The sequence below is a fragment of the Gekko japonicus genome, unplaced genomic scaffold (genome assembly GCF_001447785.1).
Source record: "Gekko japonicus isolate JY-2015 unplaced genomic scaffold, Gekko_japonicus_V1.1 scaffold249, whole genome shotgun sequence".
Lineage (NCBI taxonomy): Eukaryota > Metazoa > Chordata > Lepidosauria > Squamata > Gekkonidae > Gekko > Gekko japonicus.
In genome coordinates, this window is record NW_015168054.1 from 326,910 (window position 1) to 342,370 (window position 15,461).

At 46.4% G+C, this 15,461-nt stretch overlaps 1 protein-coding gene across 1 annotated transcript in view; it reads left to right on the forward strand.

Moving 5' to 3' along the window:
• Positions 1-10,543: 10,543 nt before the first annotated feature.
• Positions 10,544-15,461, forward strand: part of NDFIP2 (Nedd4 family interacting protein 2) — a 52,895-nt gene continuing 47,977 nt past the window's right edge. Inside the window, exon 1 of the mRNA XM_015414439.1 lies at positions 10,544-10,719. Within this exon, the coding sequence (XP_015269925.1) occupies positions 10,675-10,719 (45 nt within the window). The 5' untranslated portion in view covers positions 10,544-10,674. The remainder of the gene's footprint in view (positions 10,720-15,461) is intronic.

A 15,461-nucleotide genomic window follows, 5' to 3' on the forward strand; every position in this document is an offset into this window, starting at 1 on the left:
GCAAAAACTTTAAAAATAAAATAGAGCACAGCAACACCACTTCCCTTTGTTTCAAGACTGGAACCTGCTGTGGGCTGTGACAAGAAGGGGAACAGGGCAAGTTTGGGCGGGAAAGTTAGGAGGATCCAACCCAATCAGTAGATTTGTCAACTCCAGGTTAGGAATTCCTGGAGATTTGGGGGGTGTAGCCTGGGGAGTGCAGGGCTTGGGGAGGGGAAGGACCTCAACCGGGTATAATACCATAGAGTCTACCCACCAAAGCAGGCATTTTCTCCAGGAAAACTGATTTCTGTTGGCCAGAGATCAGTTGTAATTCCTCCATCCCTACCTAGAGGATAACAGCCCTATCAATTTGTGTGGGGTCATGTGGGGAGCCCGAGATTCTAAGTCTAGTGTACAGACTAACCTTATCTCTTATCATGTCAGACTTAACCTTATCTCTTTTTTGGAGAAAGTTACTACCTTGCTGGATCAGGAAATGCTGTAGACATAGTTTATCTTGATTTCAGTAAGGCTTTTGATAAGGTTCCACATAATATTCTTGTTGTATTGTGTTCAGTTTGGGGCACCACAATTTAAGAAGGATATAGACAAGCTGGGAACTGTCCAGAGGAGGGCAATGAAGATGGTGAAGGGTCTGGAGACCAAGTCCTATGAGGAAAGGTTGAAGGAGCTGGGTATGTTTAGCCTGGAGAGGAGATGACTGAGAGGTGATATGATAACCATCTTCAAGTACTTGAAGAGCTGTCATATAGAGGATGATGTGGAGTTGTTTTCTGTTGCCCCAGAATGTCGGACCAGAACCGACAAGTTGAAATTAAATTAGAAGAGTTTTCGGCTAAACATTAGAAAGAACTTCCTGACAGTTAGAGTGGTTGCTTAGTGGAACAGACTTCCTCAGGAGGTGATTTTCAAACAGAGGCTAGGTGGCCATCTGACAACAATGCTGATTGTGTGAACTTAGGCAGATCATGAGAGGGAGGGCAGGAAGGATTGCCTCAGTGCTTAGTTCTTGTGGCCCTTTCTTACATGCCCAGGGAAATGCTGATTGCCACTTTGGGGTCAGGAAGCAATGGTTCTCCAGGCCAGATTGGCCAGGAATCCTGGAGATTTTTTGTCATCTTCTGGGCATGGAACAGCAGTCAATGCAGGTGTGGAGGGGGAGGTATTTGTGAATTTCCTGCATTTCCTGCATTGTGCAGGGGGTTGGACTAGATGACCCCAGAGGCACCTTCCAATTCTATGATTTTAGGGTCTCCCATACCAGAAAGGGCAAGCGTAACAATTTGTTCTCTTTTGCTCCTGCTAGCAGCCTGTTCATAGCTAGATTTCTATCTGATGTAATCTTTGTGGTTAAGATTAAGTTCCTGTTGGTTCTGCATAGTCTCCTCTTCATGATACACGACTCTATCAATGAGGATTGGAACTGAATCCTTATCAGGCACACAGGGTGGTTTGTTGTGAACTAGAGAAAGCACAAGCTCAGGAGTTTTGTCTAAACAGTGCCCTGAGTTGTGTGGGAATGACTTCAGAGCAAGTCTGGAGTTTTATATAGCAGCCAATGGCAACATGGACCCAGACAGGAAGCCTTTTGTGTTTACTCAACACTTCTTAGCCCAGGCTCTCCTAGCACCAGCTCAGCTTGCTAGCATGCCTTGCGGGGATATCCTGTCTATCTTAAGAGAGCATTTCTTTACTGCAGCCCTGAGAAAGTACAATGTAATGTGTTCTCAAGCATAACCAGAGCTCAACAGAAAGTGTTTCTACATATACTGCTGAATTATGGCATATGGTGCTGCATTGCAATTTCACGAACCTGGAGGGATTTCTGCATGACCGCTTGGTCTGTGGACAGCATGATGAAGCACTCCAGACTTACCTGTCCGGACAAAAAAAGGAGCTCATATTCCAAAATGCACAAGAGGAAGTACTCGCTGCTGAGCCTGTACTCTCAAGGATCCATGGAGTGCATTTGGCAAGGAATCTACTTTGCTCTGAGGTCCAGAGGACCAGAAATCCTGATCTGCTGGTTCATAACATGCAGCACTACAGCCTCTTCCCTCAATCAGAACAGTTATTGTGGTGGGATCAGAGACCCACACAAGTTCCTCTAGTGCAGCGTAAAGACTATGGAGATGGATAGTGATGTTGAAGACAGAGTCAGGGGTAGGAATGGGCACGAACTGAACCACGAAGCAAAATTCATCGCAAATTTTGCCCTGTTCATTGTTTGCAAACAGAAGTTCATGATGGGTCTACCATCACAAACTTTCACGAACTTTTAAAGCAGTTTGTGGATAGAGCAGAAAGGCAGCAGTTTAAAGGGACTCTGAGCCCCCTTAAACGCTAGCTTTCTCTTCCCTGTGAAAGCCACAAAAACAGCTGAGCAGCGGGGAGGTGCACCCATGAACCAGTTCAGTTTGTGAACAAACCTCCTGGTTCGGTTTGTAGTTTGGTTAGTGATTCGGCCATGAATGACGAATGGACACAAACCAAATTTTTACAGTTTGTACCCACCCCTAGTCCAGAGCTTCAGTAAGTTCTCAGTTTCAAGGGCAGCCCCATCACATCCCCCAATGCAGCAGTGGGAGTCTTCAATAAGTCTGTGGCTTCATATAGACTTTTGGACCATTCAAAGGGCAGGCATCCTTAATAGCAGTTGATTGATATTTCAAATGGTTGAATGTGATTCCTGCTTCATCAATGACATCCCAAGTAACTAAGGAATACAGATGTTGACTCTTCAGAACATATGGAGTGCCAGATGCTATTGTGTTGGATGGTGAGTACCAGTTCACACCAGAGGAATTTCACACGTTCCTTGACAGTGACCTGATTTGACACATCATGTCAGCCATCTTTCCACCAAGCAACAAATCACCAGGCTGGGTGAACAGTCATAACAACAAAGGACCCATTAAAAGATTATTGAGGGGGGATTTGGATTATCATTTTTCAAGTTTCCTCCTGACACAACCCATTACACCATGTTCAGGAAGGAGGACAACTTTTCTAGAATGTATGCACCCTGGCCAGACTGTGGACCAAAGAATGTTGATGGTAAGTTTACCACAGGTACAGTCCATATGACCCTGTGCGGTTTTGTCTGAGATGACCTTGTCAATGGATGCTGGCTGCAAACAGCCAGTTATTTAATTACAATTTCACTGGTGGGATAATGCTTGGTCCTTTTTATTATTATATTGAAAAGATGACTGTGTGCAGACATGACAAAGGTTTGCAAAAATAAGAAAGATGAAGACCAGGACATTTCCTTTCACATAGTACTCAAGCTCATTTTAAACCGTTCCTAGCTGGGAGCTCTAATCCCTTAAAGTGCATGGAAGATGGCTCCCAGGAAGAAAACACCCACTTACTGTTGGGGGAAAAAAGGGGGGGAGGTAGTATGGCACATGGTTAGGTATGCTTTCTTCATGGATAGGTTGCCAGTCTCCAGGTGGTGGCTGGAGATCTCCCAGAATGACAACTGGTCTCCTGGTGACAGAGATCAGTTCCCCTGGAGGAAATGGCTGGTTTGGAAGGTGGACTCTATGGCATTATTGCTCCACTGATGTCCCTCCCCTCCCCTCCCCAGACCCCACCCTCTCCAGGCTCCACCCCCCAAATCTCCAGGTATTTCCCAACCCAGAACTGGCAACCCTATTTGTGGATATATTCTAAGGTGGAAGAGAGCACATTACAGACCTGAGGCTGCGATCCAAAGAACGCTTTCCTGGGAGTAAGCCCGTTTCTGAGTAAACCTGCTTAGGCTTGCTTCCTGAAATTACAAAATTGTGTGTGTATTGTGAAGCACAAGAAGTGTGCTAGTGATTTCACTGCCTGAAACCACAAAAGGTACTGTCCTAATAACAAATATATTGCAAACAATCCCAGCAAAGTATAACAATTTCTGAACGTCCTGATAATGAATAAATTCCAGTAAAGTATAACCATTAAAGCATAACAGTTGCAAATAAATTCCAATAAAGTATAAGAATTAAAGTGTAACAACTGACAGTCTGCTGGCTAATTACAGCACTGTTTCAATATCTGTTCCAGAATTATTATTTTCTGTTGCAGAGTCCTGTCTTTTTAGCTCAGTTTCACTGTTTGTGCATATATGTGTGTCGTGGGTAAGGCTTTTATTACACCTGTAACCGTGAAAGAGCACACGACAACAAATGAGTCCTTAAGGGCCACAGCTCTCTTTTTCTGTTTTGCTTCTGAAGAATACAATTCTATTATCTATTACTTAGATCCATTTAAAATAAAACAAACATGAGATGGTTTGCTTCACAAAGGAAATGCATTCTGCATTGATTCCTTAGGTTCTTTTTTTAAAAGCAGGAATTGAATACACTCTCAAGAGAAATGCACTCAGCAGATATCCCTGGGTTCTTTTCTTGAAATCTGTCTTCCCTCTCTTAAATGGGAAGGCACTCTCCGAACATATGCGACTGGCTTCCTTGTACTGAGTCAAATCATTAGTCTCTCTAGCTCAGTCATGTCTACTCTGGTGAACAGTGGCTGGCTAGGGCCTCAGGTAGGCAATGGTCTTTCTCATTTCCTGAGCCCTGGTCGACACACGCAGCGGAATGAAGTGGCAGAGAGCCGAAATATTGGAAGGGGCTAGTCTTTAGGGGAAGGAATACATTTTTTTCAAAGATCTCCAATATGAATAGTTCCTTAAAACTGGAAAATTAGCATAGCATGTGAAGGTCAAGGCTAGATCCTTTCTTTTTAATGAGCAAATGTTTCTTATTTGCTGGGAGGTGAGGCAAGAGCTCAAATTGTGAGTTTTCCCACCTGCAGTCTGAAATGGTACGGCCCGTCCCCCCCCCCTTCCTTCTGTTGCCTATTGGGCAGAGTTTAGGATCTTCTGTGTACTCTTGTGTACTCCCTGCTTGCGGGGAGGGCGGGCTATAAATTTGAATAAATAAATAAAATAAAAATACTCTGGCCCTTTCCTGTGCCCATACTTAGAGCACTACGCACAGAGTACTATAATTTTTGGAATCCAAAGTTGGCCATCTTGTAGGTTAACAAGGGCTGACATTGAGATTTCATGAGAGACAGTGTATTGTGATGGTTAGATTAGAGGAGTTTCTGCATGGATTACTTCCTCGTGTTCGATGCTGTTGGTGTGTTCCCCCCCGCCCACTTCCGCACAATGTTGTGGTGCATTCATGTACCTCCCAGGTTTATTTATTTATTTATTTTTTAATTTAACTTTAGACTTGATATACCGCCCTAACCCCCGGGGGGGGGATCTCTGGGCGGTTCACATATATGGCGTTCTAAGAAATATACTTCCTAACTTGGGCCACATCTAGTGTTGGGGGTGGGACTGCCTACCAGCACCCTTGGTGGTGGGATCTTCGATGGTCTTTCTCGGCTGCTGGCTCGGCTCGGTGTACTGGCGGCTGGCTCGACACGGCGTCCTCTAGGTCTTCTTTTGGTTGCTGGCTCAGCACGGCGTCCTTTGAGGCCTCTGATGTTTCCACGGCAACCCCCGGCTGGATTACGCAGGCGCCCGGCTCGAGCGTGCTCCCGGCCCGGCTCCGTCCATCAGGCACCACCGTGCCTGCGTCACACGCCGTCGTGCGTCTCCTGCCTCCGCCGTCGCTGTTGCCCGATGTTTTTCCTTCCGGCCACCAGGGATTGCTCCGTCTCCGCCAGCACTTGCACGCCGCCGCCACCATCGCGCCGCCATCCGCCGTCCGTGTCACCACCACACGTCCTCATCAGAGGTGGGTGCCCCCTACCCATATAAGGGTAGGTACCCATTTGTCTACTCGCATTGTTGCTGTTAATTGCTTTCGAGCCGCTGGGTTGGCGGGTTTCCCGAGCTTTTGTCTGATCTTTCTCGACCGACATCACTACAAAGTTTTCTGAAAGATCTCAGCAGAGCCCGCCTGGGTGGCTGCCCTGTGGGTAGTTTGGATTTCCTGGTCCCGCCCACACAGTCACCATTTCCTCTCCCTGCTGCAAAGGATTGTTTTTTTTTTAAATAAACAAGCTAAGAGTGTTGACCTGACCTGGATAGCCCAGGCAAGCCTGATCTCTTCAGATCTCAGAAGCTAAGCAGGGCTGACCCTGGCAAGTATTTGGATGGGAGACCTCCAAAGAATACCAGGGCCGGGAATAGAGGCAGGCTATCAAGCCACTTCTCTGAACGTCTTCCCTGCCCCAGTAGGAGTTGCCAGAGGTCCCATGACTTCCAGGCATCGGCACGCACACATGCACACACACAAATGCAAAAATACCCCTCCAAAAAACAACAAGGTAAAAGTGTTAGAGGGGCCCGGCGGTGGACCTGCAAGGCCGGCGGGAGTGCAAGGAAACCCCGCAAAGGCCCTCCCTGGCCCCAGGCAGGCATGGGTGGGGAGAGGCAGGGAGGAAGCAACTTACCCTCCCTTTTCTCCTGCCTCCTCCTGGCTGAGTGAGGGCCGGAAGCGGGGCAGCCGGAAGCAGGGGGCGGGGCTTCGTCATGTGCCCCCCATACCTCACCCGGGGGAACTGCGATCCCCCGCGATCCTCCCTGAAATGACCTCTGGTCTTTAAGGACCTATTGGACTCTTGCTCTTTTCTACTGCTACAGACAGATTAACATGGCTACCCATCTTGATCTGTCTCCATGGAGATCAGTTGTAATTCCGGGAGACCTCCAGGTCCCACCTGGAGTTTGGCAAAAACCTGTACACTGTCTTGAACTCGGAGAAAGGGGTGAGATAAAAAATGCTTTAGAAAAATAGATTGTAGATTTGAAGAGAGGCATTCAGCAAGATCTGTTTTTAGAGCTATTTGAAGGTGAACAGCAAAAACAATCAAAAAACCGCCGTTAGGGAGCGTATGGTGTTGTTTTCTTTAAGTTGTGTAACTGAAGCATGGTCAATGTTCCCTCTAAGCTGTGGAGTCCTGTGAGAAAAAATTCTACTTTGTGAGCTACCGGCATTAAAGTTGTGAGCAGGTGAATTGGCTACAGAATAACTTAGTTTGCTCTGGAATCATCCTTCCTGAGCTAAGACAAAAATGTGTGAGCCGGAGGCTAAAAAACTGTGAGCTAGCTCACACTAACTCAGCTTAGAGGGAACACTGAGCATGGTTATTCACTTTTTTTAAGCATGCAGGGGTGCATATAGGCCCACATGGTTGTTTTGTGATAGCCTCACAATTCCAAAGCTTTCATCATATAGGCACATTAATTGCTGCGTTTACACGACAGACCCATTCTCAGCTAGGATGGAGGCCCAGAGCTGCACTAGCAGCTGCCTAAGCCATCGTCCTCAACTATGCACATGTGCTGGAGAGCAAGTGAGGTGCTGCTCATGCTTTTTAGAAGGGTGACTTGGTGGTGTATACCATCTGTAACTCCATATTACTTTTTGCTAGTTGCCTGGGACTGGGAGGATGGCTGGAAGGCGCCCCCAAGAGAACATTTCTGCCTGTTTTCATCAGTACTTTCTTCAGTTCTTATCTAAGAAAGCTGACTTGTTCTTCTCAGGTACTAGCTGTAAGATATGGCCTGGTTCCTCTCAGTGTTTAAGGATGTAAAATGTTTAGTTTTAGCTATTTGTCTCACCTAGGGTTGCCAGGTCCCTCCAGGTAGCTGGTGGGGGATGGGGTGGGGGTGGGCTTACCAGGAGTTTATCCCACTTTTCACCAATGTGCCCACATGTCTTCAGCGTGACCAGGACATGATGTAGGCACATTGGGGCGACACTCTGGGTTTGGGGCAAAAACTCTATGACAGAATTAGCTTCTACCATAGAGTTTTTGCCCCAAACCCAGAGCCTCGCCCTGATGTGCCTATGTCACCTATGGGTCACATTCAAGTCATGTAGGCATGTTACTGAAAAGTCTGATGTTCCTCCCTTTTTGGAGGAGTAAGTCCCCCCCTCCACTGGCGAGCTGATCAGCGGAGAGGTGAGGCCTGCCAGTGGGGGACCACTGCCCCCACCAGAGGGTCTGGCATCCCTACTGTCATTGAGTTTGGCTAGTTTTGCTGTGTTCAAGGCCCAGCAGATGGGAGTTAGCCTGCTGTTGCTGTGAATCCTGATCATTTATTAAAATCTCCTTGTAACTAGGCAAACCTGGATCTTACCTATCATTTTCTTGGGATTGGTACAAACTGCTGAGCTTTTGGCCAAGGCTCCAAACAGGTGGCATGTGGGCTGGGTGATATTTCCGGAGCACCAACCACAAGTCTTCTGATCTCTGGTGTGATCATTCGTGAGGAGGAGCTGTGCTTGTCAGTTGCAGCAAAAATAAAAAAGGAGACCAGTGGTTTCTTAAAGACTAAGATCCCACCCAGCATAATTCTTCAGATGTCATGATTTCTTCATGTCACTTCTTCCACTACCCTCCCTCCCCTTTCTGTTTTTTGGACTATTAAGCATAAATTTAGCTGCTTTGGATGGACACTGTCCGACAAAGTGAGCTTTGACTCACAAAAGCTTTGTTGTTGTTGTTCAGTCGCACAGTCAAATCCGACTCTTTGCGACCCCATGGACTAGATCACGCCAGGCCTTCTTGTCTTCCGCCGTCCTCTGAAGTTTGCTCAATTTCATGTTCGTTGCATCGATGACACTGTCTAACCATCTCATCCTTTGCCGTCCCTGTCTTCTTTGACCTTCAATCTTTCCCAACATCAGGGTCTTCTCCAGTGAGTGCTCCCTTCTCATTGGGTGGCCAAAGTATTTGAGCTTCAGTTTCATTATCTGGCCTTCCAGGGTTGATTTGATCTCCTTGCAGTCCAAGGGACTCTCAAGAGTCTTCTCCAGCACCATAGTTCAAAAGAATCTATTCTTCGGCGCTTGGCCTTCCTTATAGTCCAACTCTCGCAGCCATTCATGACTACTGGGAATACCATGGCTTTGACCATGCGGACTTTTGTTGGCAGGGTGATGTCTCTACTTTTTATCATGCTGTTTAGGTTCGCCATCGCTTTCCTCCTAAGGAGCAGGTGTCTTTTAATTTCATGGCTGCTGTCACAAAAGCTTATGCTGGAATAAATTTTGATAGGCTTTAAGGTGCTGCTGGACTTCTGTTCAAAGTTGCATTGAAAGTCTCTCACTAGGCACACCTTTTGTTTAGGAAGCATAACAAGGACTTAGCAGTGGGGTCAAAGAGCCCTTAAATACAGGAATTACGGGGTGAAATATGATAATATAAAATTCAAATCCACACACTGATTATGCTAAACTAGTTAATGTGGTAGAAAGTGCTGTCAAGCCATAGCCAACCTATGACAACCCTGTAGGGTTTTCAAGGCAAGAGACGTTCATGATCCAGGTCAGTGCTTTCACTTCCGGCACTCAAGAAGATTAGGATGATTTCATTTTATACTCTGGCTTTTTCACTGGAATACAAAAAATGTCATCTCTGGGTATGTTTAGAGGAAAAGGCAAGTCTGAACTATTTAGAAGAACCTTTGGAAGTGGACCTGTTGTGCTGGTTGTCTGATAATTTGGGGATTTTTAAAAACCTTTCCTATCTGTGTAGATGAAAAACTGCTTCGAGCCTACGACAGAAAAACGGTGAGGAAATATTTTAAATCTTTGCAAAATGCACGAGGAGTCCCAGATTTCACTAAGCCACCTAACACCTTCAGGTGGGGTAGCCCTGTTGGTCTGAAGCAGCAGAACAAAGTTTGAGTCCAGTGGCACCTTTAAGACCCACAAAGTTTAATCCTGGGTATATGCTTTTGTGTGCTCAAGTGGTTAAGACGCTGAACTGCAGGCTGTGGAAGGTCGGTAGTTCAGCAGTTCGAGACCCGGGTGCCACATGACGGAGGGAGCTCCCGTCTCTAGTTCCAGCTCCTGCCCACCTAGCAGTTCGAAAGCAAGAAATTGCAAGTAGATGAACAGGTACCACTTCGGTGGGAAGGTAACAGTGTTCCGGGCGCCTTGGTGTTTAGTCATGCCAGCCACATGACCACGGAAACGTCTTCGGACAGCGCTGGCTCTTCGGCTTTGAAACGGAGATGAGCACCGCAACCCTAGAGTCGGACTCGACTGGCTTTTGAGCAAGGGAAACCTTTACCTTTACACTTCTTCAGATATACTGAAACAAGAAAGGTACAGGTAGGGTTAGTTACCAGGAAGGGCTAGTTACAGTCAAGATGCATAAGTAATAGACGGATAAGTCTGCTGAACTTGGATTAAAGCAGTGAATAGCAGCAAATTAAGCAAAGAGTGAGAAATCCCAGTTCTTTGCCCTAGTTCTGGAGGGGAGGCAGTGAGGAATTAATAGGCTTAGCCTGCCATAATGCTTGCCCAGGACAGCACTACCTCACCGCGCCATGCTAATCCACATCAAGTGCAGGTGTCTGAGTCGGTGAAGCGGGCTCCTCCTCGCCTGTTTCCCCCCTTCACAGCCAGCCCGAGCCTATTGCCCTGCACGCTTCTCCTGCCTGCCGGGCTGAGGCGAGGCAACGGAGAGCGGGGCGGGCCTGGCAGAAGGCGGGCGTGAAGGAGAGGAGGAGCCACCGCCGCCGCCGCTTGCCCGAGAAAGGAGGCGGAGGAAGAGGAGGAAACGAAGAAAGAAGGAAGGAAGGAAGCGAGAGCAGGCAAAGCGAGGCGGCTGCTGCTGCTGCTGCTGCGGGGAAGAACGCCACAAGCCACCGAGCTGAGGGAGGCAAGCCAAGCCCCCGGGCCGGAGTCGGCCCCCGAAATGGAGCACCACCACCACCACCAGACCGCCAGTCGGTACCAAGTGGTGGGTGGGCGGGCGGGCGGGCGCGGGGAGGGCGAAGCGCAGGCCTCGGAGCCGCCCAGGCCTGGCTGGTGGTTGGCGACGAAGTGGCGGGCGGGGTGGGGGTGGTGGAGAGGAGGGAGCAGCAGCCGCCTCAGCCTGCCTGCCTGCCTGCCCCCCTCGGGGCGGCCGGGCCTCTCCCGCCATCACCGGGGAAGCGGAGGCGAGAGAGAGAACAATACGGCAGAGGCCGGGCCGCGCTGTGTCTGCGGCGGACGAGGCCGTGTGGATGGGCATTGGGCAGTCATCCGGGTTCTTCGTCTTCCTCCTCCTCCTCCTCCTGAAGGGAAGGAGGCTTGGAGACATCTCCGCGGACTGGGAGTGGGGCAAGAGGGGCTCCGCTTGGAACCAGCGTGGGGCGACCCTGTGCTCTTCGCGCCCCGCCTCAGCCCTCTTCGTGGGCCGAGTCTGCACCGTGTAAACACATTTGTTGTGACCGAGGCGCTCGCTTCCTCGGGGGGGCACGTTCCCCGTCGCTGTCACTCTCCATTTTCTCTCCCCCCCACACAAATAACAGATAGATGGCTGGGGGGTCCCCAGGGATGCCATCTTCTGGGTGTTTACTTGGGAGGAAGCCCCGATGGACACAGCGGAATCATGAACAGGAGCGGGTTGTACCTCGTACAGCTGTCAGTCAGGGCATATTATTTAAAGAGTCCAAGCCTATTTCTGTCTCCTCCGAAACGAGCCCCTCTCTGAGTTCAAGCGAGCTTAGTCCCCAGGTTGTAGGCTCGCTGAATAAATTGGCTTGGTTGATTTTTAAGTAATGGATTAGTCGTGCCAAGATTTCTTTTAAATCGAATTAACAGCCCACCCCTCTCTCTCCCCCTCCCCCGGAAGAGAAAAAGGAGACTGCTAGTGACACTTGAAGGAGATTTTATTCCAGCGTCAATGTAAATGGGTCACTTCTTCAGATGCAATTAGGGGATCCTGGCTGTGCTGAACTTTTAATTAGGAAGTGTTTTTCCCAAATCCTAAACAGAGGGTGTGAAATGCTGCTTCATTCTTCTGAGTCATATTTATGTATTCTGATATCCTACCGTCCTCTAAAATGCTGTGGAAACGGAGAGATTCTTTTATTCAGAGGGGCATTTATATTTTGGAACACTACATGCCACTGTTCTGATACTGAAAACGATGATTTCACTGTGTCTGTGTTATGATTATTTTCTCTCCCCCACCCCACAACATTAAGAGCTTTTGGGGGCTGTAAATCTTAAGGATATAATTTTTTAAATTCTCTTAAAAGCCTTCTGGCAACTTTGTGGATGTTATTATTCATTTTTCTCTGCTAATACATGTTTGCTCCTTCTAGTGGGTGTACAGATGTTTATCTGGTTGGATGTATGGGATGGATAGGGTATGACTGTGTACTAAATTTGCTTAAGGAAGACTTCTTTAACAAATGTATATATCTTAAACAATGGATATTAAGCAGTCGCTGTACATTAATAGTTTGGAAATAAACCCCTCCCTTTCATCACCCCCTATATTATATATGTAGAAGGAGAAAATACCGTATGTTGGAACATTTCACCCCTAACAAACCTGTCCTGTGAGCAGATAATAGTATTTGCTAGCGCTGGAAAACTGTAGGTGGTGATTTCCTGGGAAGGGGGAGTTGTGGTTATATCACAAGTGCTTCTGTGAACTGGCTGCTTATGAGGCTTAAGGAAATAACCTTATATCACTTAGCTTGCTTGTCCGCTTGATGACTGGCAATTCCAGAATTGGGTAATGGTGTTTAAAGTGAACTCACTCACCTGCATTGCTGCTGCTTTGTATTGGGAAGAAAAGGTGCTCATGTATATGTATTTAAAGAGTCTGGGCAGGATATTAATTTGTCATAATTTTCAATCCCCCCCCCCAACCGGCACTTAAAACACTGGAAGAACATATGAGCATTTCTCAATATGGCTGACTTCGTATGCTGTCTTTCTGTTGCCAGGTATTTATCTTAGGGGCATAGTTCAGTACACGTTGTGCAAGATAAATGTACTGCTGAACTGTCAGTTAAAAGCACATGACCGATGCATACTGTATTAAATTAAATAAATTATATGCTGGGGAGAGAACTGTTTCTCAGGATGCTTGTATAGTTAGAGTGGTGAGCCTGTTGTGTGTTTACATCTGCCCCTCTTAGACCAGATGTTTACCTTCCTCTAAAAATATCAAGCATGAGTAACTGGTTTTTATTTTGAAACCAGCTGTGCAGTGTGCCAATTATGTTTGTATGTTTGTGTGCATATGGTTGTCACAAGGGCCTGCTAATCATTTTAAGCCGTTTAAAAATGAATTCATTGCCTTTTTAAAGTGTCCAATAAATGCTTTCCTGGATAAAATGTGCTAGGTACTTTCAAAATGTGAAGTTGCACATCTGCCCAAAGTACGGCAAAAGGGGAGTAGGTAAAAACAATGAGTGCTGGATTTGATTTTGAGTGCTTGTGTTATTATGTAGCAGGGAAAAAACCTGTGCTATTTTCTCCAGGAAGGTATGGCCGTTGCAGTGTCAGGTCAAAGTTTTATATTTTATGTTTGTGTCAGAAATAAACAGGGCTTAATATGGTTACTGAGAGTTTGTATAAGAATTATGCATCTTTCAATAGGTATCCATTAAAACCAGCTAAAGTCGTCCTGTAGCATTTGGATCACTCCTGCAGTAATACAAAGCCTGCACAAGCTGCCCTCCTGCTAAGTGATAAATGGGAAAACTTCTTCAGTACAGACACTTAAATCATAGGATTACATTTGGATGTAAAGGGTTAAATGTTTCACTGTGCCCCATAAAGGTTGTGCCTCCATGACTTCTGGGGTTTGGCATGTACTAGGAAGGGGGGGGGAAGTTATCTGTAATGTCATAGCAAGGAGTTTGGCTTTCTGCTAATCCAGTTTGTGTACCAAATTTGGGTACACACAAGGAGAAAGCTTAGTATAGTTGATTATTGTGAAGGCGGTAGGGTTTGTATTGACTAACATGCATTTGGAACTATTTGAATGCAGCCATCAGAAGCCTCAATGTGATTGCCTTTATAAATATGGCAAGATTTTGCATGAAGTGTGTGTGTGGGTATTTGTGTGGCTGAAAGAAGCGTCTAATTACTTTCTTAAAATTCTCTGCCACGACCCTGGAAAATCCTGTGGTTAAAGTGAAGTTTATGAACTCAGAGCCTGTCTTCGAACGAACAAATATATTGTCACCTTAATTCTCAACGTGTTTTCCTTGGAAGTAAGCCCCACTGTAATTACTGTCGTTTACTGGGAATCTTGTGGTGGCTCCTGGGAACTGCTGCTTCTGTACCCAAGCTCTTAAGCCTTGCCGTTAGCCATGTTTATGATTGCCACAGATGTGTTAAGCTGCAAGTAGGGATTCTTAACCCAGCTGATTGCGCGTTTTAATGCCACCAAAGACGAGGCAAGCAAAATGTGTCATAATCCTGCGTACAGCATAGTACGCAGTTAAGTGCAATAGTTGGAACTCCCTGACTCAGATCTCAGTTGAACTGTGAGTTTCCTGGGTGACCTTAGGTCAGCACCAATGTTCCCTCTAAGCTGAGTTAGTGTGAGCTAGCTCACAGTTTTTTAGCCTTCAGCGCACACATTTTTGTCTTAGCTCAGGAAGGATGGCTCCAGAGCAAACTGATTTATGCCGCAGCCAAATGGCTCACTCACATCTTTAATGCCAGTAGCTCACAAAGTACAAATTTTGCTCACAAGACTCCACAGCTTAGAGCCAGCACCTGTCTCTTTGCCTCAGCTGCTATACAGTGGTAATATCTACCTACTGAGAGGTAATTAATTAGTACTTTACAGACATTGTGATTGTACATATAAGTCTTTATACTGTTTTAAGTCTTTTTTACTGTTCTTGAAATGTCTGCTTACTGCTGCCTACTCTTAAGGATTACCTCTCCAGGTGTCTTCATTCCAGGTAACCCAGTAATTTTCCTTCTCTCTGTAGCCTTTTAAAAAAAATGTTTCATGTACTGAACTAGTTTTCCGGGCATTTATTGAAGAAACGAGTTGGCTGCTACTGCACTAATTTATGGTGACCTTGGAAATGAATTAGGTAATCAGTTGTTGATAAAACAAAGAAACAATGCAGAAGACCATATCCTGTTCTTCCAAGCTCACATACACAACAAAAGAAGTGTAACTGTGAGAGACATTGCTTCTATAATCTAATGCTTTCAAACAGAACTACCCCCCCCCCATATATAAGTCTGTTAAGCCGAGTACAATGTCCACCTTTGGGGGGGCATAGCCCCACCTACATAGCATAATACTGCATGGTAAATCGCATCATGGAATTGGGGGCTTACAGCTATTGCATGGTTTCATGAGTCTGTACTGAATTTTGGTTACTACCATGATTTCAGAAACTGTCTTTCATAACTTTTCTGGTAATCACAGGCTGTTGTGTCATGTTTGACATTTATAATAAGAGGGGGAGCAGTCCCAGGAAGGTCTACTCAGAAATAAACACCCTTTAATTGAATGGGGCTGACTATCAAATAAGTGTAGCCAAGATTACCTATTTTTGTCCTTTTAGTACTGGCGTTTTTACTATCTTTTGGGGAATCCTGGATTCCTTGGAAGCCTATTGGAGGTTTCACAATAAAAAGATCTGTCATAATATAATGGCATCCTCTGTAAGTCAGCTTTCCTGGTGCTTCTGATCTTCCCACAGGGGCGTTAACATGTGTGTA